Here is a 22,882-nt window from a genome sequence, read left to right on the forward strand (position 1 = left end):
AAAAAACAATGCTAATAGCTTTCTTTTCCTGCAAAAGAAAGTTGTTGGGGAAGATGAGCAGAGACATGTGAACCACTGTAAATGAGAAACATTTTAAATGTTCTCATCTTGTTATCACTGATACAATGGATTAATGGGGAAGAAATGGTATGCCTGGCCTGCGGTATTGTTTTCACTTAGTATTCATTCCAATGAGGTAATCATCTAAATTAATAAGGATTTGCCCTTTTGTATGGAGGAGAAAACTTGGTACAAATGGCCCCATAAAAAGGAAATTGCTGAATGAAGTCATTACTCTAATTAGCGTTTATGCCCTAGTGTTAACAGTATACCTTTTTAAAATATGACATTCAATACATTCCAACCTACCACGTTGAATAGTGAGTGGTTGTAGCCTGAGTGCTAGTTTTAATTGTCCTTTCAATATCAATTTAGACAGATCCACTAATAGGCTTGTGTTATTAGATAAATGCCTCTGGTAATAGAAAAAAATGTCAGTACTGAGCTGGGTTAAATAGCTGTTCACTGTGATGAACAGTAGACTATCAAAGCTCATTCATTCACAAGGCTTACCTACCTATTCAGAGTTCCTTTTCCTTGTCCACATTCACATAAATAATATCATTCTTTATGATGGAAAATACTGAATGAAGCTCTCTATCTTCTTCCGAGAAAAATTTTGTTCTATATCGAGATCACATCCCATTCCATTGACCTCCAAAGGGCTGCTCGGATTCTCTAGTGCTAAATGTTTTGTTAAATTCCACAGTTATGGGGTTGTCCGTTTAGGCTTGGGAAATAACTTTGTTTTACTGAGGTTTCTGTTATTAGTATTTCAGTTTTAATGAAATCTAACATGTGTTGTGAAACACACACACACACACACACACACACACACACACACACGATCTCTTCAGCGAATCTCCAAACCACCTCCCTGTTCCCCTCCAAATGTATTTTCACATAGCGACAAGAAGAAAATCATGTTTCCCCTCTGTAAAACCATTCCCATGTCCCTTGACTTGGCTGACTGGGCCCTGTAGGATCTACTTCCTATCTGCCTTTCCAGTCAATTCCTGACCCTCTTCTCCTTTGCTCATTCTGCTTTAATCATGTTAACGTTTGTCATTTCATACACACACCAAGCTCTTCGGGCCCCAGTGACTTTATGTTTATTGTTCTTTTTGGCCTGTAACCCTCTTCTCCTGGCTTTTCATACCATGGACACATGTTCATCCTTTCGGTCACAGTTTGTACCTCCTCAGATAGACCTTCCTTATCAACCCTACCTAAAAGTGCGTTTCTCTATTACTCTCTCTTACAGAACTGACATACCCTTTATTTCATTTACGTAATTAATTGTAATAGCTTTTCTCCTCTGCTCTCTTAAGTTCTCTGAAGAAAAGCACTTCATCTGCATTGCTTATTCTCTGGGCACATAATAAATAATTAATGAGTCAATATCTATGCCTGGAATATCATGTGTTGCTAATTGATTATTGCATAGACCAGGCGGTGGCAATCTACATTTGTGGGTCAAATCCACTCCAATACCTATTTTGGTACAGCCCACAAGTAAAAATGGCTTTTACATTCAAAACAGTATTAAAAAATCTAAAGAATAATAATATTTTGGGTCATGAAAATTATTTGAAATTCAAATTTCAATATCCAGAAATTACATTTCTTTGGAGCTCAGCCACACCCATTTATTTATGTGCTTGCAGGCCACAATGGCAGAATTGAGTATTTATGTCAGATACCATATGCCCTGAAAAGAGTTTGCTGACCCCTAACCTAGGTTAGTTTGTACATCAGAATTTTGACACCAAAAAACACATGATTCTGAAGCATTTTATAAAAACAATTCAGAAGAAGGAATGATAGGAGATCCCAAAATAGGCTACTTGAATCCTTTTTATGCTGGTCCAACTTTTTTTTGTGTTATTTATTTATTTATTTATTTATTTATTTATTTAGGGTTTATTAGGGTGACATTGGTTAATAAAATTATATAGGTTTCAGAGGTACAATTCTAAAATATATCATCTGTATATTGCATTGTGTGTTCACCACCCCAAGTCGTCTCCTTCCATCACCATTTATACCTCCTTTACCTTCTCTGAACCCTCCACCCCCTTTTCCCTCTGTAATCATGTTGTTATCTCTCAGATTTTTTTTTTTAGTTTTTGGTCTTTTTGCTTAATCCCTTCACTGTTTTCATGCAGCCCTCCTCCCCTCTGACAGCTCTCAGCCTGTGTCTGTGAGTGTTAGACTCATTTGATTGGTCTATCTTCCACTGAGGCAATCCTTAAAAACAGAGTCCTCAAATATAAATATGTATCAGAATGACCTGGAGTGACCCAAGCCCAGAGATTCTGAAAAGGAGAGGAGGAGTGGAGCCTGAGAATTTGCGTTTCTAGCAAGATTCCTAGTGAAGAAATACTGGCCAGGGTTGCATCCTTCTTTTCTGCATGTGGATGTCCATCAGTGTAAGAATTCATTTACTCAGTATCAACCGTGTGCCAATGTTATTCTAGATGCTGGGAAAACAAAACTAAATGATAAATGGCTCCTTCTGAGAAGCCAAAATTTAATGTTATGCAGTCAGTGAATAAATAATTATCATAAAACATGAGAGCTATAACAAGAGGTATAAACAAACTCTGATAGGGACACCAGTCAGTGCCTGCATGCCTGTAAAGAATTTTTAAAGGAAAATTATGACTTACAGAATTTTGTAATGTTTCATAAAAAGGCCATACTGCAGCTTGGCCATGCATCTCATAAAGAAACCCTGAGTATCGGGAGAATATTTAGAAGTTCTGTTCAATGACTTATTTCTAAGAGAAAGAAGGGAAGATAACCAAGGAAAGGCATATGGTTCTTTAAGCAAGTTGCTAATACTAGCTCTTATTTTCCTCCTTTGAAACCTAATTGTTGTCCCCAAGTCCATCACCTCCCCCTACCCCAAACTCCCATCATTGCACTCCTGCACTAGACCTCCAGACTTGTCCTCTTGCTGTTTTCAGTTCATTCTACATGCTGCAGCCTGCCAATCTATTTTAAAAACAACTCTGAATGCCTTTTAAATTTTAATATATTTTTTCATTTGATTATAGTGGATTTTTAAATCTGTAATGTATTACCTTTACTTTTTCAAAATTAACCCAAATCTTAACAAAACCTTTTAGGTCCCAAATGATCTCTAACCTCAGGGCTCCCCCTGTTGTCAGCACCAGCCACCTTGTTGTCCTTTGAGTTCATCCAAGGATCTAGTCTTCCTCCAGAGTCAGGGCTTTTGCAAATGTATTCCATCATCCTGGAATGCTTTTTCTCCCTATACGCCTTGAATCTTTATTTGATTCTCCTCACCTTTCTAATCTCAATTTGGATATCAATGCCCTGGAGAAGTTGTTTTTTTACTGACTCCACTCCCATCCCCACTGACAGAAACAAGAAATGACTAGTTCACACTGGTAAACACTGTGGAAACAAAGGCCACATTGCTAGAGTACCAACGGGGAATACAGTCAATTCTCACAGAATATCTGCCATCAAATCTACCTTCAGTTAGTTTTATATCACCAAAAATCATACTTCAGACTCTAAACCAATAGTCTTTGAGTAAGAGGAATGTTTGAAGCATTTTACAACATAGACCATGTCTTGAGTTAAATTGAGAAGAGATCTGATCTGGCTAACTAGTTAGCAGAAATTTTGCAGTTAGCCTTTACAAGCAACTTGATTTGTATTTTGGGAAAACACACACTCATATATATGTCAACTTCCATATAGTTCAGCCATTTGACCTTCAGAGAAGTCGGAACAATTTTCAGGAGCAATGGGAATATTTTATTTCTTGTTATTAGAAATAAAAATCATGCATTTCCTAAAGATCTGTATTGATCAAGAAATATATTGACCTAGAAGGAGGGAGGGGACTGGATGGTCAATCACAATTCCACTTTTTTGCTTAACAAGCCTAATTCAAATTATTCTCAGAGTTTTCAAAACAACAGTACTTGACCTTTATATTACTTTATCAGTTTGCAATTTTGTATTTGTATGATTAGTTGATAAATATCTGTGTTCCCAGTGAAAGGGAAGATTCAAAGAGAATTAATTGTTCTGTTCACTATTTTGCCTTCTGATAATCCATGCATGATTGCCTTCTGATAATCAATAAATATTTACTGAATGAATGACAGAATAACTGGATGTATAATAACCTCTCCCCCTGTCCATCACTCAACTCTCATTGGTTTGGTCACTGAGGAGGGTCCCACCCCCCAATGACCCTTGAACCCTCTTCCTGACTGAGCCTATTGTCCATCAAGTGTCTATTACTCTCCTGGACTTTTGAATTGACTCTTAATCCTCACTTTCACCCACTCTTGTTGTGGGTGTCATAACTTGCTACCTGTAATTGAGTACTTACTGAGTCTTGCTTTTTTCAGAAAAACTAGTTTAGAAATTGCAACATTATGCAATGTAAACATCATTTTGACATGTAATTAACATAAAAATGATTTCTGGGATGCTTTACTTTTTTTGTTATAAGTCTTAAAAATCTAATATGGACTTTACATCTCAATTCAACAAGCCACATTTTAAGTCCTTGATGTCCAGATGTAGAAAGTGCCAGCTATATTGGACAGTGTATCTTAGTACTTCATCAGCTATTAGGTGGTACAGGTGGCCACATATGTATGACTTTGGCCCAGCATGCCATCTGAGGAATCATGTTGGAACAATACAACTTCAGGGAAGGGCACATAACTGTCCTTTTCCTCATCCCCATTCTCCTACTCCTCCTTGTCTTCTTCCCTTTCCAGATTTTCCTCCAATTCTTTCTTCTTCTCTCCACCTTCTCCTTCCTCCTCTTTCTCTTCCTCCTCCTCCTCCTCCTCCTCCTCCTCCTCCTCCTCCTCCTCCTCCTCCTCCTCCTCCTCCTTCTTCTTCTTCTTCTTCTTCTTCTTCTTCTTCTTCTTCTTCTTCTTCTTCTCATTTAGTTTCCATGTATTTTCTGATTATGTTTTAACCACGCATTTCTCCCTCTACTTTTCTCTTTCTTCATTAATACAATATTTTTCCATAATAAACTAGTATTTGTAGTACTTTCATAAAATACTGCAGAATGAAAAGGCAAAATTAGCATTTGTGGTACTTTCATAAAATACTGCAAAATGAAAAGGCAAAATTATAATATAAAAATTTGGAAAATGGGGGAGTTGTACCTCAATAAAACATGTATCTTTAAAGAATTAATGGTTGCCCTCTAGAGTTTTAAATATAAAATATTTATATTTATTATAAATAAATTTATTTATAAATAAATCTGCCAGTATTCTGACAGATTTTTGGTTTGTTTTGGTCATGAGATTGAGTTTAATAATTTGTGAGTTTTTTTATTCAGAGAAAAAATGTGCATTATTCAAGAATGGTTAGCCTTATGGTTAGATACCAAAAATTCTTACTTTCTTTAGCCTTTTGGGTTGCTTATTGTCTTTCTGGCTTATAAATTGGTTCTACTTACATCTAAATTGCTGCTAACTGCAACCAGGCTCTATCATTTAGGAGTTATGTTTGTGTATCACAGAACATAAGGTGATCACAATGAAAATGCTGACTCTTTACTACAAATCAAAAATTTTTAAATGTCACATATACTAAAATATAAAGTTGAAGTGCTTCATATATGGTCTTTCATGGAGTAATCATAGTTCACATCATACGAACGATATACTTAAGGTCTATCTAATTCACTAACAGGGGTGGATATACATGAAAGGCTTGGAACAAAAACAGAAATACTGTACAACCACAACTTTCCCGGAAAGTATTGTGCAAAGAAATATAAAAAGAGAGTAAATGAGCTCTCCACATTTGTGTTAAGAAAGCAAATGAGTCTAGGCTCTCAACTAATTGAAATGGAATACAGTTTATCATTCTCTATTCATTGTCCATTCAAGACCTTCTAATACAATAGCATGGAAATATAACCCGTTGTCATTATATTCTTTACAGTCTTTCATTTCACAATTTTAGAACTCTGACTCAATTCTGTTAGGACTTTAATGTCTAATCCAAGGTCTTTTAGGAAGTTAGTGCTAGGTAGAACCTCGATTAGAACCCAGATCCTCTGACTATGTGCAGAGCTCTTTCCAGTAGGACAAGCCTGGAGAAACCCAGCAGACAAAATGTCTAACTAGAAGTGAAATTCTTTCATATTATCTTCCTGACTTTTATCAACAACTAAAAAATTAGATATTTGGCAAATTTCTTAAGTCATTAACCAACAATCAAATTAAGATCAATCAAAATTTCCCTGGGTATTGTATTTGGAAGACATTGACAAAAGAGTCTTAAAGGTCTCCTAATTTCTTAGTAATTTTATAGTATCACAGGTAATAGTGCCATTGAGAGAAGGAAGTTATATGATGAAACATAAATATTGTGTGAGAAAAACAATATTGCCCTTGAAAGGTTCAGTTTCCTATATAAGTTTTGAAGAAGTATATTTAATCAGGATGGCTATCACAGAAATCCGCTGGGTTTTGTATGAATGCCCATTTAAAAATTGATCAAAATTTTACTCCCACTTTCTTATTTGCTGAGCCATGAAGGGACTGTCTCTTAAGCACTTAACTCACTAAACACTTAGTAACTTAAACAATTAACTGCCTTAATAACGCAATTGCAAAAGGTTTCCACTCATAAAAGTAGATGTGTAAATATTTTATAACCTGGAATTATAGTATAAATTATTTTAGTCTCTGTTTTATTTTCCAAAAACCTTTGCATTAATGTTTTGCGTAGGTTCCACAGGGGTCATCATATATACCACACCAGATGCCCCAACTACCCTGGAAAACACCTCCTTTGTGATTGGAGAGCTCCAAAGGCTCCTCTGAAAAATGTTTCCCGCCAAATGGGCCAGTTATAGCCTAAATTTCATGATTGACTTTTTCGATTACAGTTTTAAATACTGTGTTAAAATGCAAACATTATATGGGATACATTAAGCCAATTTTAGTCATTGGTAACTTAGTTTATATTAGTTTATGAGAGTAGTGAGTCAGTCACTTAGCAAGACCCAAAGGAAATTAGAAATGGGACATATATAATGTATATAAGAAAGGGAAAATTGGAATTATTAGTATACGGTCTGAAAGTAGGGGTCTAAGGAGAGAAATATGAGGCTCTGGTTAGTAAGCACTGTGAATACTAAAATCAGAGTGTGTTCTCAGACAGCGAAGAGGGAAGACATGCCCTCTGCAGTGTGCAGTGATTAGCGCATTTGCCCACGTATGGAAGAGTTGCATGTTCAATTTCCCAGTTAAGGGCAGTACCTAGGTTGCTGGTTCACTCCTCACCCCCTTTTGAGGTGCATGCTGGAGGCAACCAGTCCATGTGTCTCCTTCACATTGATGTTTTTCCCTCTCCCTCTCCCTCTTTCTCTTCCTCTCCCTCTCTTACATTTTATTTGAAAATAAATGAAAAAATGTTCTCAGATGAGGATTAACCAAAAAAAAAGAGGGAAGACAAAAAACATAATTTATCTTTTTTTTACGCTATTACCATGAGTCAACAATTCCTCTCTCTGCTGAACATAAGGATGGATACTCACACAAGTTTATATTCACATTATTTACTTGAAATATTTGTTTGTTTTTTCACCTTGTAACCTATAACTTGATAACAAAGTCAAAAGTAGATTTTTCAAGTAGACAAGATAGAGTGACAAAATGGGTAATTAGGAAGTAAGATGGAAGAGCTTTGCTAAGGAATGTCCATCTGTTGGGTGATTAATAATATTTTACATGTACTCAATGCAGCAAAGCAATTAAACGAGAAATGTCACTGACGCAATGTCAACTTAGTTACTGTGCTTTGGGGTTCACTGTTTTCTCAGTCATTTAAGCAGACATTTTCACTTTATTGTCTGTGAGAAAATCTGTCACTCGAGTGATAATATGGTGACCTAAAATGTTATTTGATAAAAGGGATGGTTTATGACTGTGCTGTCCAGTATAGTAGCCACTTGTCACATATGGCCATTTAGCAGTTGAGATGGGTCTGGTCCAAATTAAGATGTGCTTACGTGTAAACTATACACTTGGGATTGAAGACTTAGTAAGCAAAAAGTAAAAATATTGCATCTATAACTTATTGATCAGGTATTGAATTGATAGTATTTGGGGTATATTGGGTAAAGTAAAACATTACTACAATAGCTTTTACCTTTTTCCTTTTTAAATGTGGTTAACTAGAAAGTTTTAAAATTACATATGTGGCTTGTATTTGTGGCTCACATTGCATATTTACTAGAAAATGCAGCTCTAGAGGATTTAATATTATTTAAATACGATATGCTTATGAATTGGCTTATAAATTTTTATGTTACTATAATTATAATGTTCAAATGCTTTACTTTGAAAGCGGATGTATATTTGACATTGAAAATCATATGTATCTTTTTTCTTTTCTATTGAGGATTTCCTTGCATAATTTCTTTATGTCTGTTATATAGCACAGGTTGGAAATGTTCTGAACTCTTCTAAATAATGCCTGAAGGAAAGACTCGCTAAAAGAAAGGGTATCTAATTTCCTATAAATAAGCAAACCACCTACTCTAGCCAGTTTGTGGACAGTTACATTCAACAAAAATGTGTCCTGTATCTGTCCACATTTGCATACATGAATAAATGAAAATTCAGTGAGAATGACCACAAGTAACCTACTGAGAACTTGCACACAAGTTTCAAAAATGTTAGTCAGATTAAGCCATCTACATGGTTGCTGGAGAATATTAATAGACAATTGAAGATAGTAAAATTCAAAATGTAGGTTATTGGGCTCATATTGTGAAACCAGCATTCATCTGATTTAAAATAAAATTGAAATTCTTAGGTGAGGTTTGTTACAGAATAATTCGATTCTGCATGTGAAAAACGGAAACTTTCACTTTGTTTACATAATTGTGCACACTTTGAAAGTCACATTCAGCAATGTTCACAAAATTTAGCAATTTGCTGTTCAGTACAGATATTAGTGACAAAACGTTTTTCCTATTCCTGACACACATGAGATGAATGCTTCTCGCCACAAGAGAAAAAAGACCTTATCCTGTTGAGGTCAGAGAGTTTTTATGTCTTGGTTTCAAGCTACTACCTACCTATCACATGATGAGGAAATGATAGCTTTTGGGGGAGACCAATTTAAGTATCAGAGCTGCTTACAAAAATAACTTAAATCAGTTGGACAAAAGCATTCTAAAGTGAGACTTTGAGTCTTATTTTCTTGTAGGAAGTGTAATTTTAGAAAAGTAGCATATTTTCTAGGCTACATTTACCAACTCTGTTTTGTATTTATAGAATTTCTACCTCGCCAACTCTGTAGCCATATGACTGTGACTCTTGCCATGGCTAACAGGAGTTATGATGATTTTGATACTAATTTAACTCATTACTATCCCTTGTGTAACGTGTTAAACATGTCTTAATGTTTGAATTTAGAAACCTCTCATGATTTACCCATTCTCTGGTCATACAAAATGAAATCTCTGATGAGGATAAAAATGATTGTTTACTTATGATCTGATAGGTTTTCCAACATAATTAATCACGAGTGGGTCTGGAACTCTGAATTTCTTCTCTGTTTAAAGCCGGAGACAGTTTTCCAGGTGCCATTAAGAAGGCCAAGTATCAATCGATTTGTTCCACTTATAAAACTGTTAGAAACAAATGATGAGATTTTCAACCTCCTAAACTTTGCCACAGATTGTTTCCAATACAAGGACATTTTCTCAAGCTCTCTGGGGATCCCAGTGATGGGCTGTGTTGTCTGCATGCCCAGAGTCCCTGTGTAGGCAATCGTCTCTCTTCTACTAAACCATTATCCAAAATTGCTTCTTTCTGGTTACCAAAATGGGAATAAAAGCACTGAGATGAGGAGAAATGTGGGTCAAGGCCTTAATCTGTGAGGTATGTCGAAGACATGACCATTACCTTTCCAAAACCCATCTCCACTTGGGTGCCACATGGAAAGATCTATGGTTATTTGATATAAAACCTACACATGTTATTATTATATCCTCAGAGGTCTGGAGAAACACTCAGCATCTGTGTCAACTACTTAAAAAGCCAAATGAGTTAAATAATAAATCACATGTTTCCGTTATGAAAACTAATCATGTTTAAAGGGGAAAAAACTGTTGGAAACAGGCAAACATATTTCAGTTTACTCCTAGAATTTTTACATATCCTCATACATAAATTAGTTGTTGTTTTTTTCTCCTTTTCATAATATCAGAACTTTAAGGCATAAATAATATGTTGCATCTTAGAAAGTACTCTTTTGATATCTATTATCCTTTAATAAAGAGTAGGGTATGGAAAAGGGAACACTTTATAATAATTCATTGAAATAGTTTCCTATTCTTTTGTTCCTTTTGGCTTCACTGTTAAAACAATATCAGAGGAGAAACCTGAAGGGTCAGAAGAAAGGCAAAAACATTATTTTTAAAACTTAGGCTCAGACTTTTTGAAAAAGTTAGGTGGTCTAACAAGTGTGGAGAAAGCAGAGGAGTGATTCCATGATAGTCTGCAAGTGTAATACATGGAAAGTTATTTACAAAGCTCTTTCCTCTCTTCTGGATGGTTTAGGAATGGGTCTGCCTAAAAGTGAGTAATGGCTTAGGTTTTCCAAGGACTGTCTAGGCAGGTTTAGTTTATAACAACATAAGCTGTTCTAGTCTCTCCCTTTGCAAGAAATTAGTATAACAATGTTCAGTGTAAAAGGGCACTTACTATTATATTATTATTATAAAACCAATTATTGATGTGTTATAGATTATTTTTATTCAAATTCCTAGAAAGCTTTTATTATATTTACTAGAGGCCCAGTGCACAAAACTTTGTGCACTCGGGGGGTGTGGGGGGTCCCTCAGCCCGGCCTGTGCCCTCTTGCAGTCTGGGACCCCTCAGGGGATGACCACCTGCTGACTTAGGCCTGCTCCCTGGGGGGTTGGGCATAAGCTGGCAATCAGACATTCCTCTGGCAGCCCTGCAGCCCTCAGGGGATGTCCACTTGCCAGCAGGAAGCAGACCTAAGCTGCAGTTAGGTCTAGCACTGCTGAGGAGGCAGGAGAGGCGCCCACCACCACCACTGTACTGGCAGCCATCAGCCTGGCTTGTGGCTGAGCAGAGCTCCCCCATGTGGGAGCGCACTGACCACCAGAGGGCAGCTCTTGCATTGAGCATCTGCCCCCTGGTGGTCAGTGTGTGTCATAGTGACCAGTCATTCCCAGTCTTTCTGCTGTTAGGGTCAGTTTGCATATTACCCTTTTACTATATAGGATAGAGGCCTGGTGCACAGGTGGGGGCCGGCTGGTTTGCCCTGTAGGGTGTCCCGGATCAGGGTGGGGGTCCCGCTTGGGTGCCTGGCCAGCCTGGGTGTGGGGCTGATGGCTGTTTGCAGCTGGTCACACCCCCTTCAGGGTGGGGGTCCCCACTGGGGTGCCTGGCCAGTCTGGGTGAGGGGCTGAGGGCTGTTTTCAGGCTGACCGGCGACTAAAGCTCCCAGCCTCTCCTTTTTTTCTTTTTTCTTTTTTTAATTCTGGGATTTATTTACCTTCTATAATTGAAACTTTGTTGCCATCACTGGCGCTCCCAGCTCTGAGGCTGCGGCTGGCTGAAAGCAGGTATCTGGGGTTTGTTTGGCTTCTATAATTGAAACTTTGTTGCCATCCTGCTCGCTCCAGCTCTGAGGCCGCGGCTGGCTGAAAGCAGGTATCTGGAGTTTGTTTAGCTTCTATAATTGAAACTTTGTTGCTTTTGGAGCTGTTGCTTTCGGAGCTCAGAGCCGGACCACAGCAGGTGGGCAACCTTGGCTTCCTCCATCACTGGAGCAAGCAAGCCTCCTGTTCACTTCAGCTGCGTGGCTGCCGGCCACCATCTTTGTTGGCAGTTAATTTGCATATTGTGCTGATTAGCCAATGGGAAGCGTAGCGGAGGTACGGTTAATTACCCTTTTTGTCTTTTATTAGATAGGATAATGCTAGAAATGGGTTTATGCACACTTTGCAATAACTATGTATTTATTTTTAATCCATTCTTGTAAATACTTACAATAAATACTTACAAGAGTCCAGGGCCAGCAGAGGCCATTTGGGTGTCCCAGCTGACTGCTTTGTTTCTGCCCATTTCCCCCAAGGCTTCCCTCAACTAGCCATCTCGTATCTTTTCAGTACCTCCCTTTTATTTTACTTTAAGTAGAGTAGGTTCTGGTTGTTTGCAACCCAAAACACTGGTGATTATAACAAGTGTTCAATTCATAACGAAATTGAGCTTTACTCAGGCTAAGTAACTTGCTTGAATTGTAGTTGTGTAGAAAAGCCAAGTCTAGAACGCATGCCTTCTGGTTAAGTTTTGTGTCTGTCTCAGCACAGTGTTCCTAGTTGCCTTCAGTGCTCTCTGCAGAAGGGCTGCCTCCTCCTCTGTGCCTCTTTGATTGCAGTGCTCAGTCCTATTTCCTTTTTTAAGGCTTATCTGCTTGATGTCCAGGGTGCTTGTGCTCCACACCAGAACTTTGAGCCTCTATAAGACAAGGGTTATATTATATTCATCATTTCATTTTCTCTCAAACATAACCAGAGTGCCTGGGTATATAGTACTAAATAAATATTTTAATGAATGAGTGAGCAAATGCATGCAAAAATTATTCAATTAATTAACTAAAACACCAATATGAGTTTGAAGTTGATACAAGAATAACATTAAAACACACACACACACACACACACACACACACACACCACTACATTCTTTACCAATCAAAATCTTAGACAATTTTAAATAAAGCAATTTCTTAAATATATAAAAATGTTCACTTAGTAAGCATTTATTCCATGCCTACTATGTGCCAGACTTTTGTTACAGAGAGAAATAAGAAGTAGTCTCCTTCTTCAAGAAGTCTCTTAGATTAATGGGAGAAACAAATGATTTCATGGCTGCAATCATGAAGCTGTGGAAAATCTGAAGAATGACGAGAGCAGCATGCCCACTGCAGCAGCCATGGAAACCACTGAACTGGCCTGTAGATACAGCTCCGAGAAGGGTGCTGGGCACATCAAGGACAACAGCCAGAGCTCTCCTAAAGCTCGAGAAGAGCGCCATGTGCTCTGCCTTATCAGAATGTTAAGAGATTTGCTAAAAAAATAAAATATGTCTATACCTTTATTCAGATTTATTTATTTATTTATTTATTTATTTATTTATTTATTTATTTTACTTTTTAAAAAAATCCTCACTCAAGGACATGCTTAGAGAGAGGAAAAGAAAGTAAAAGGAACATCAGTATGAGAGAGTAACATTGACCCCCTACCTTCTGTGCATACCACAACCAGGGACGGGACCTGCAACCAGGCTTGAGCCCTGGCTGGGAACTGAACCAGCAACCGTTTGGCGTGCAGGATGACACTCAGCTAACTGAGCCCCTCTGGCCAGCAGGCATCATTATTTTTAAAAAGATTTCCATCAAGTCCTGTTATAAAAAATTTCTAAATAATTTTGAAATTATGCTGTACCATTTGAGACCAATAATAAGATTATATTTTGGTTTGGCACAAAGGTGAGAATGAAGAGAGATCCATATAAAGCACTAAAGCTTGATACAATAGGAGCAACAAATAAAGATAAAAAAAGATAAAAACTATATAGATGAGTGTATATGTATAAAAAACACATATATGTATAAAATAGGATCCAAATGCATCATTCTTTACAAGTTATGTATATGGTAGAGAAAAATGTTTAACTCCATAATGCTTTGGTGCCCTTTGCAGACAATTACTACGGTACCCCAAAGCCTCCAGCAGAACCAGCACCATTACTATTAAATGTAACAGACCAGATACTTCCGGGAGCCACTGCAAGTGCTGAAGGAAAACGGAAGAGGAATAAATCAGTGAGCAACATGGAGAAAGCAAGTATAGAGCCTCCTGAGGAGGAAGAGGAGGAGAGGCCTGTGGTCAATGGAAATGGAGTAGTAGTAACACCAGGTTAGTCATTTACAGTTGCTATAGGTTCGTCTGCTTTTTCAGATGTAACTAAATATATCTGATATCTGTATGTTCAAATATATATGTATGTATGTATGTGTGTGTGTATATATATATATATATATATACACATATATATGTACAGATGTGTATTTCAGGGAGAAATTATATAAAATGAAAAGGACATGATTCTTGTATTTGATTTGTTAGTTTAATTTTGACATATCAAGCAATTCATCAACTTCCTTTGTTTTTTGTTTCACTTTTACAATATTAATGGCAATATATTGAATAGTTTAAGCCTCTTAAAAGGTGTTATAAGCCATGAATATGATTGTGTAAAGTTCTGAGGTCTTTGTTAATTACAGTAGGTAAAAATCTATCCTTAGAAACCTTACTATACATGCAGATCTATAAATAAAGGTAGTGTCATGTGATTTAGTTAACAATTTCAATGAATACAGTCCTCAAAATGATTATAGCTATATAATGCCATGTATTTATCTGCCCATCCTTATTACCAATCTGACAATATAGAAGAATGCATTTTTATACATTGACATTTTGAAGGTACTTTCCCTTGAATAAAGAAGACTTGTTATGCCTTTAATTTATGATCATATCACATATATAAAGAATATTAGATATGAAGTATGTTTGTGCAAGGTATGGATTTGCTATTTTCTTATAGTTATTACAAATAGAGTGCTAAATTTTTATTTGTAAAATATTTCTTTCATAATATTATTGATAATTAAATGTTAACAACAAAAAGCTATGGCATTTTCTTAGCCTCTTCATTTGGAGTAAGTTTCCATAGTTTTGTTTGATTTATTTAGTTTTAAAATATAATTTATTGATTTTAGAGAGGAAGGGAGAGGGAGAGAGAGAAATATCAGTGATGAGAAGAACCATTGATCAGCTGCCTCCTGCATGCCCCTCACTGGGGATTGAGCCCACAACTCAGGCATGTGCCCTTGACTGGAAATGGAACCGTGACCTCCTAGTTCATAGGTTGACACTCAACCACTGGGCCATGCCAGCCAGGCTATTTGCTTTTTTAAATAATGACATTCAGTGGGCACTGAAAATCTAAGGGCTAAGTTAAACCATTTGAAATAATGTTAATACATTCACCTTGCATACATATTATTCTTAAGATATCTCCTACAACTACTTTGATGTCTGTATTTTTATTTATAATTTTACTGCTTTTATAGTATAGTGACATAGTATTTGAATTTTCATGCTCAATTATTTTTATCAAAGAAAAGTTTCATAAGCTTATTTTTTACCTTCTTTTGTTCATAGTACTTATAAAGTGTTCATTGAACATAAGGAGACCAAAACCTAATTTGTGCCAATCAAAGTATAAAACCTTAAAAAGTGGTTTCATCTTGATTACTCAGAGAAGTATAACCTCATTCATTAATATACTGATTAACAACTTAATCTCTTAGCCTAGCAGTCATTTACAAATGCTAAAGATTACTGGAAGTGCATACTATGATATGTTCATTATTAAATGATCTGGTAATTTTCAAGAAATTACATACATTCTCTTTTTTTAAATTCTGAAATACCTTTGTCAAAATATTTACTTTTCATCATGTAATAGGTTTAAATTAGGTTGATAGTACACAGTTTTATAAGCTGATCTTTGATGAAAGAAACACAACTCAGTTGAGAAGAAGCAATAATCACACAAAAAGGAAGTTGGGGGTTAAAGAGCAGTTACAGAATTTCTTACTGGTTAACACCTAATAATTATGTAAAATATATATCTTAGTTAGGCCTAAATCATTGGTTTTTGTTCATTTCTACTATGTATAAGGCAAATCAAATGAAGTATTCTCGATCTACAGATTTCTAAACTAGGAATTTATTTAATTGGGAGGCATAGTGAATCTAGACTGCACCATTCCTTTCTATTCATACCTTAGACATGAAGAATGGGGTTTTGTTATGGCTAGGAACTCTTTAAGGGCCCCAAGAAAAATAAACTGGTCTAAACTCTTCTTGATAAGCTCTAGCTGCATGACTGTCTCTGAACCTCTGGGCCTGAAGATGGTAGAGAACTGTCCAGGACAACTCTGAAATTTCTGGATAATCAATAGATGCCACAGCATTGGCTCTGAGAGTCTGGATGGACAGGTGGCCTTTATATGTCTTTTCCTTTCCCATTTTGGGAGCTGACACAGGTGTAAATTACGCAGCGCTTCACCCAGTATTCAAAGATGGAGGAAACAGCCCAAACCAGAATATTGGTCCATTGTCCCTTATTTGAAATCTATTGATAACTTCCATCTTTGAAATGTCTTTGTTTTTCTTTATGTTTATTCAGTGTCAATTTCAGGGTTTTCTTTATCCTTCCCTCAGATACGTTCACCCAACTCTGCACCTTTTGAGCCTTATCGCATATTTTTCCTAGACAGGGTCTCTGTCCTGCCTCTGTTTTATTCCCTTACACATTCACCAAGTACAGTGCACGTCAAACAATACTGAGAAAACTGCTGCTTACTGGTAAATCTTAGTTAACAGTGCCATATATCAACTAAGAGCCTATAATAGCAATTAATATCAGACATCAATTCAAGAGTATAAGTAGTGTAATGAATGAGGCACATTTGAAGATTGAGAAAAGCTTATGAAGGCAATTTTATTTCATTATGTATTTTCTAACAATGGTAATATAAAAATTAACATATGGATGCTTACTATGTCCTAAGAACTCCCTAACCTCATTGTATGTATAAGTTCATTTAATTCTCCTAACAGTCCTATTCTCTAGGTACAGTTTTACAGATTAGGACACTGAGGTGCACTATAGTTAAATAATTTGCTCAATAACTGTAATTCATATGTAGGAAATCTGAATCCAGAACCCATGTTCTAGTTGCTATGCTATCCTGAAACTTATATCACCAAATAAAAGCACAAATGTTTGTGAGCAATAGTAAACACATCTTTAACAATGGCATTATAGCCGAAACCTGTTTAGCTCAGTGGATAGAGCGTCGGCCTACAGACTGAAAGGTCCCAGGTTCGATTCCGGTCAAGGGCATATACCTTGGTTGCGGGCACATCCCTAGTGGGAGATGTGCAGGAGGCAGCTGATCGATGTTTCGAACTCTCTGTCTCTCTCCCTTCCTCTCTGTAAAAAATCAATAGAATATATTTTTTAAAATGGTATTATAAATTTATAGCTACCAAATCATGTATAAGTGAACTTATTTCCCTCTATAGATATTAAAAATTCCTAGTTTTTATAACATATGCATGCATATAACCATCAAACCTACCAATATTTAACTCTTTATTTGGTTTACAAAAAAACCTACCTCTTTTTTTATGTAAATAAAGGATTTAGAGGAGTCCTCAATTTACCTCTATTACCCATTTTAGTCATTATTTCTCCTTTGAACTGTAGTTTATAGCTATAACTACATATTTCTTTTTCTCTCGTAAGATTTCTATGTAAAGTCAGTGACGACTTTTAAATATGTAATATCTTCATGAAGTTCTATGAACATTTTCAATGAAAACTCACATAAAGTATGTGAGTACTCATTTTATGCTAGGTTTCTCCTGTTTGCTCAAAATTAACCAGACACATGGATTTAGCTCATATCACCCAGAAAAGACATATAATGATCTTTCAGTATCTCAAATCAGAAATGTTTCTCTCTCTGATATATATGATCTCTAATCCCATAATCATAGTATTTACTTAATGAATGAGATGCTGAAATTTAGCTGAAGATGCTTTACTAAGGTAATAGTTCATTTAGTGGCAAGCTTGAGATCTGGACACCCGAATACCTGAACCTATCCTGGGCTGTTACCCATGCTCAGGACAGAGTGACTTCTGGCCTCCGTAAGGTAAATCATGATTGTGCCGCTCAGTGTATTTCATCTACATTGTATTCCATTATATTCATCCTTCACTGGGTTCTTGGCAGTGGTGTTAGATCTAATGCTTGCGAGGATGATATATACTGCAACCTCTTAGAGAATCTGTCTGTAAACTGGTGGTTAAAATTCATATGCCTAGAAAACCTTCTCTTGATATTAACCTCACCTATATTTAGACATCTTTATCTTGTTAGAGGTGACATCCAGTCCCACAGCTTCAAATAGATTTACCTGCAGCCTGCACTTCACTCTTACGTTCCAGGGCCATATTTCTAACCATTACTCACTGAACTGCCCCACCTAAGCCTTTCTGCAACTTAAATGCAATATTCCACTTAAACTCAACAAGCAAACCAACCCTCAAAATCCTTTACCTAATTCCTCTCATTCTTCTTTTTACCCAGATAGCTGAGAGTTATCTTTAAAAAAAAAAAAAAAAAAAACCATTTGTATTGATTTCAGAGAGGAAGGGAGAGGGAGAGAGAGAGAGAGAAAGAGAGAGAGAGAGAGAGAGAAATGTCAATGATGAGAGAATCATTGATTGGCCACCTCCTGCATGCCCCACACTGGGGATCGAACCTGCAATTCAGGCATATGCCCTGACTGGGAATCTAACTGTGACCTAATTGGTTCATAAGTTAACGCTCAACCACCGAGCCAAACCAGCTGGGTCCTGAGAGTCATCTTTGATTCTTCTTTCCCCCTGGCTTGATATATATTATTGAGTATGAAAGATCACTAGTTCTTTAGCTTTCTTCTCTTCCTTCCAAATTTCACTGCCCCCTCCTAGTTCCTATCTCATTCGTGCAGCACGGTCTCCTAATTGACCTACATTTCTCCAGGCTCCATTTCCATCAAATTACCTGTTATTCCTCGATCAATTAAAGATTGTTGAACCTGCACTTGGTCATGTAACTATCCTTCTCAAACTTCTACTTCTGCTGTTTCATATTTTGGGACAACCATTCAGGGCCTCCCGCATTTGACTACATTTCTCTTAGTTTTGGTTCCTATCACTCCCCAGCTCTCTTCTCTACGTTCCATTCTCATAAAATACCTTCGCCTGCCTGATAAGGCCTTTATCTCCTATTTGAACCTTGTTCTTTTTTTCAAATTCAATAAAAAAAAAATTTATATTCCCTATAAATCATTTGTTGACTCCCATCATGAAAAGTTGACACTGTTCATCTCTGAATTATTGCAGTACAGTTTATGCTTCACATTCACTTGGAAGGTACTGATTAGCCTAATACTTGCAGTAACTTTTCATAATGTGTGTGTCTGGCATCTCCAGACATTCTGTAATCATTATTAGGACAAGGACCACTCTGCTTCTTTTGACAGTAGTACAGGTGTCGCCCAATTTCCTCCCTCTCTCTCCTCTCCCCAACTACTCTTTCCTCTCAGTCCCTGCCACACCCCAGGCCTTCACCACACTATTGTCTGTGTCCATTGGTTATGCAAAATCTTTATCTTTTAGTTAACCATACCTCTAGAGAATGTCAAAGTTTTACTATATTAATATGATTAGATGCATTTCACATTGATTTTACACTATTCCATGTCTTCAACATGCAGTGTTTCTAAGTTCAAAACATGAGTTTCCTGATCTTACATTTCCTCAAAAGTTATTTGAAAATGGAAAAAAAGTTATGCTTTACCTAATTCCTCTCATTATTCTTGGCAGTGGTGTTAGATCTAATGCTTGCGAGAATGATATATACTACAAAGCAAGACCTATTTTACTTATTTTAAAATATGGTCTTATAGGTAAGACTTATCCAATCTCTCTAACTGTGAAAATACCAAGAATAGATAGATGGTTAATAGATAAGTAGAAATTTTTTTTTTAGAAAATTGAACTTTGTGAAGGAAAGCAAATCCTGTAAACCACAAGAATTGGGTTAAGCTTTCTCGGATTCCTTTTATCTCATGAATTATCTGCTAAACTTTTCCGGAAAGTAATTCACTATTATATTGTAGCTTCCCCTCACCAAGCTATTAGTAAGTCTAGTGCAAAGAATTAGAAATGCACATATATTTTAAAGGCAGCTAAATCTCTCTGTTAATACACACACACACAATGCCAGGAGGAACAGGGCCCGTGAGAGCTACCTTCTCCAACAAAGGGAATACAGTATGTGTACACAGAGCTGCCTTCTCCGGGCCCCCAAGCCTGCAATTAGTGCAAATGAACTGCATCTCCCAGAGAGCAAACAGAGTGTCCCTTATGTGATCACCGAGTGTCCTCAGCCACGATCTCAGTTCACCATTAGGGTCCTGCCTCCAGGTCCTGTGCTGCTTGGCACGCTGACTGTGCACGCACCATCAGTCCTGCTTCTGTGAATGAGGGCCTGTCACTGTCAAAAGAATTATGCCCTCCGTGGTGAATCTCGCTGTTTTCCTGCGAATAATAGCTCACTCTGAAGCCACCGCAACACCCATCCCCTGCTTATTTTCCTGTGGGTTCACAGAGACTGCGATGTGTGTATCCACTCAGATTTATATGCTTTTTTTTTTTTAGGAGGCTTACTTTTATGATCTTATTCCCAGACACAGTTCTGGGTTTTATCTCTCCACTGGAGAGGCAAATTTCTGGGGCTATTGTAAATTTGACACTCCATTTTTAAATGGGAGACGTTCCATCATTTCCTAAAATAATTATTTGCAAGTTAAAACTGCTGTAATTGTAAAAGGTTCTTATTCTCTAGGTGTGATTATAAAGTAACAAGATAATCATGTTGGAATTTGTGGGTGTGAACGATAGTAGTAATTGTAACTACACCATTGGGAAGTGGGGGATGAAATCACCACTAGTGCCAGGCATGTCACTTTAAATCAAGGCAGACTCACTTTGCAATTAAACTGAAAGCTATGCATTATTTGAACCCCTTCTTGCCTTCCAAACTGATTCAGCATGTTCGGGATCTTGCACTCAGCCTTTGTGGAATGTTTTTCTACTTCTCTGAGGGTTCATATGATGTGTGAGAGAGGACTTGATACATGATCGAGGGATGTGGAGCAAGGACAACCAGGGTGGCATTCAGGTTTGAGCAGCACTTACAGAAAGCCTGTGGACTAGTTGAGTCTCAGCTTATTTCTAATGATAGTCATCCATTCTCTCTGGGTCTGATTTTCACCCCGTGTTCTATTTTCTTACCTATTATTTCTCCTCATAGACGTGATTATAATTTCAGGGTGAAGTCTCAGATTGCTCTACTTATTTCTGGCTGGCCTTCGTCCCTGAAGAGGGAAGGTCTTCCAACAAGGTCTGTCTGCGCCTCATTCCTGCCACAGCGCCCCATCTTTGGGGGTAGCGCCCTTATCTCTTTCCTCCTAATTGACTTCTTGCTCTCACCAGCAAATACCTAGATTCCAATTTGGCCCCAAAGAATAGCATTTGAGTTATTGAAATCAAGATTTTTAAGTCTTCTTCCTTTTCTCTTTCAGCCCCTTTGATGTTCCTAGGATTTCAAAAGATGATGTTATGTTTCATATAGTGTAGTCTCTTAATGTTTATCAGAATTTTGAAAGCAAGACCTAAAAAATATTATCCATCCATGTCCTATATTTCATTTCATATCTTGCTTTGGTCTTTGAATGTGTTCAATGCTATATCAGATTCTTTCACCCCAAAGTTAGTTGAGTACTTGAGGAACTTGTTTCTATATGACAAATATCTTCAGAATTCATTACATTTTAAAAATTATGCAGCATATACAGTTTCAAAGCTGTGAGGATTCATTTCATTGCCCTATTTCAGTCTACTTTTATTAAAATGTTTAAAAAGTTAAATATTGCAGGAAGGAGAATATATACTAATTAAGGTAGTGCTTCTCCCCTGTTAATGGGAAATAATTCCCTCTACTCATTTTTCCAGTGATTCTTTCCAATTCAATTTTTTTATATTTTGGGATTTTTTCATCTTCCAGTCTTTTAGTGTTCCATGCAGCTTGTAACCAATCGTGTGGTTTTTTTATAAAGAAAAAAATAATTTTGAGGTATTGACCATTATTTCTTAGTAAATTACATTTTCTGGGCTAGCCCACTCAATAGATGAGATCCAATTATGTTACAAATATGACAGATAAAAAGTAATTTCTTTACAGGATTAGGAATTTCTTTCCTCAATTGATATATCATCTCAAAAGTCATTACCCTAATTATACCTAATTCTAATATTTTATTCTTGCGTTTCTTTCATGGCCTCAAATAATAAAAGTATTTGTTAGCATCTCAGAAAAAAATCCTATATAATAAAAGGGTAATATGCAAATTGACCAAACAGCAAAACAACCAGTTGCTATGATGCACACTGACCACCAGGGGGTAGGTGCTCAGCCACAGCCCGGCTGATGGCTGGTGAGCACAGCAGCGTTGGTAGTGATGGGAGCCTCTCCTGCCTCTGCAGCAGCACTATGGACATCCTCCAAGGGCTCCTGGACTGCTAAAGGGCACAGGCCTGGCTGAAGGGACACCTCTACCCCCTCTTCACCTCCCCCCCCCCCCAGTGCATGAATGTTGTGCACCAATTATATACACACACACACACACACACACACATAATTGCCATCGTGTTTAAGGACTACCCCTCTTTAATCTCATAACATATAAAAAATTTATAATGCATTATTTTAAAACTTAGAAACACTATAAGAGAACTAAGGAGTCAGAAAACACCAACTAAAAGTAATCAGTGTACATAAAAACATCTCTGAAGGAGCAGAAAAATAATCATCTTTGCTACCTGCATTGCTGGAGCACTGGGAGTAGGAAGAGGAAGGAAACCTAATTACACTTATTTCCTCTGTACTTTTGAATTTAGACCATTTGCATGTTTTACTACATTAAAAAAAGTAATCATTTTTTTAATGGTGAGCAAAAATTCACTAATCATTCAAT

At 36.9% G+C, this 22,882-nt stretch overlaps 1 protein-coding gene across 7 annotated transcripts in view; it reads left to right on the forward strand.

Annotated features, from left to right (window-relative positions):
• The window catches only part of MAGI2 (membrane associated guanylate kinase, WW and PDZ domain containing 2), a 1,130,082-nt gene that overhangs the window by 707,018 nt on the left and 400,182 nt on the right, over nucleotides 1-22,882 (forward strand). For all 7 annotated transcript variants that reach the window (XM_070424553.1, XM_070424554.1, XM_070424557.1 and 4 more), the window contains one exon: nucleotides 13,850-14,065. In XM_070424553.1, the coding sequence (XP_070280654.1) occupies nucleotides 13,850-14,065 (216 nt within the window). The remainder of the gene's footprint in view (nucleotides 1-13,849; nucleotides 14,066-22,882) is intronic.

This window comes from Myotis yumanensis, unplaced genomic scaffold (assembly GCF_028538775.1).
Source record: "Myotis yumanensis isolate MYYU_CA2020_CCGP unplaced genomic scaffold, mMyoYum1.0.hap1 SCAF_9, whole genome shotgun sequence".
In the NCBI taxonomy this organism is placed as follows: domain Eukaryota; kingdom Metazoa; phylum Chordata; class Mammalia; order Chiroptera; family Vespertilionidae; genus Myotis; species Myotis yumanensis.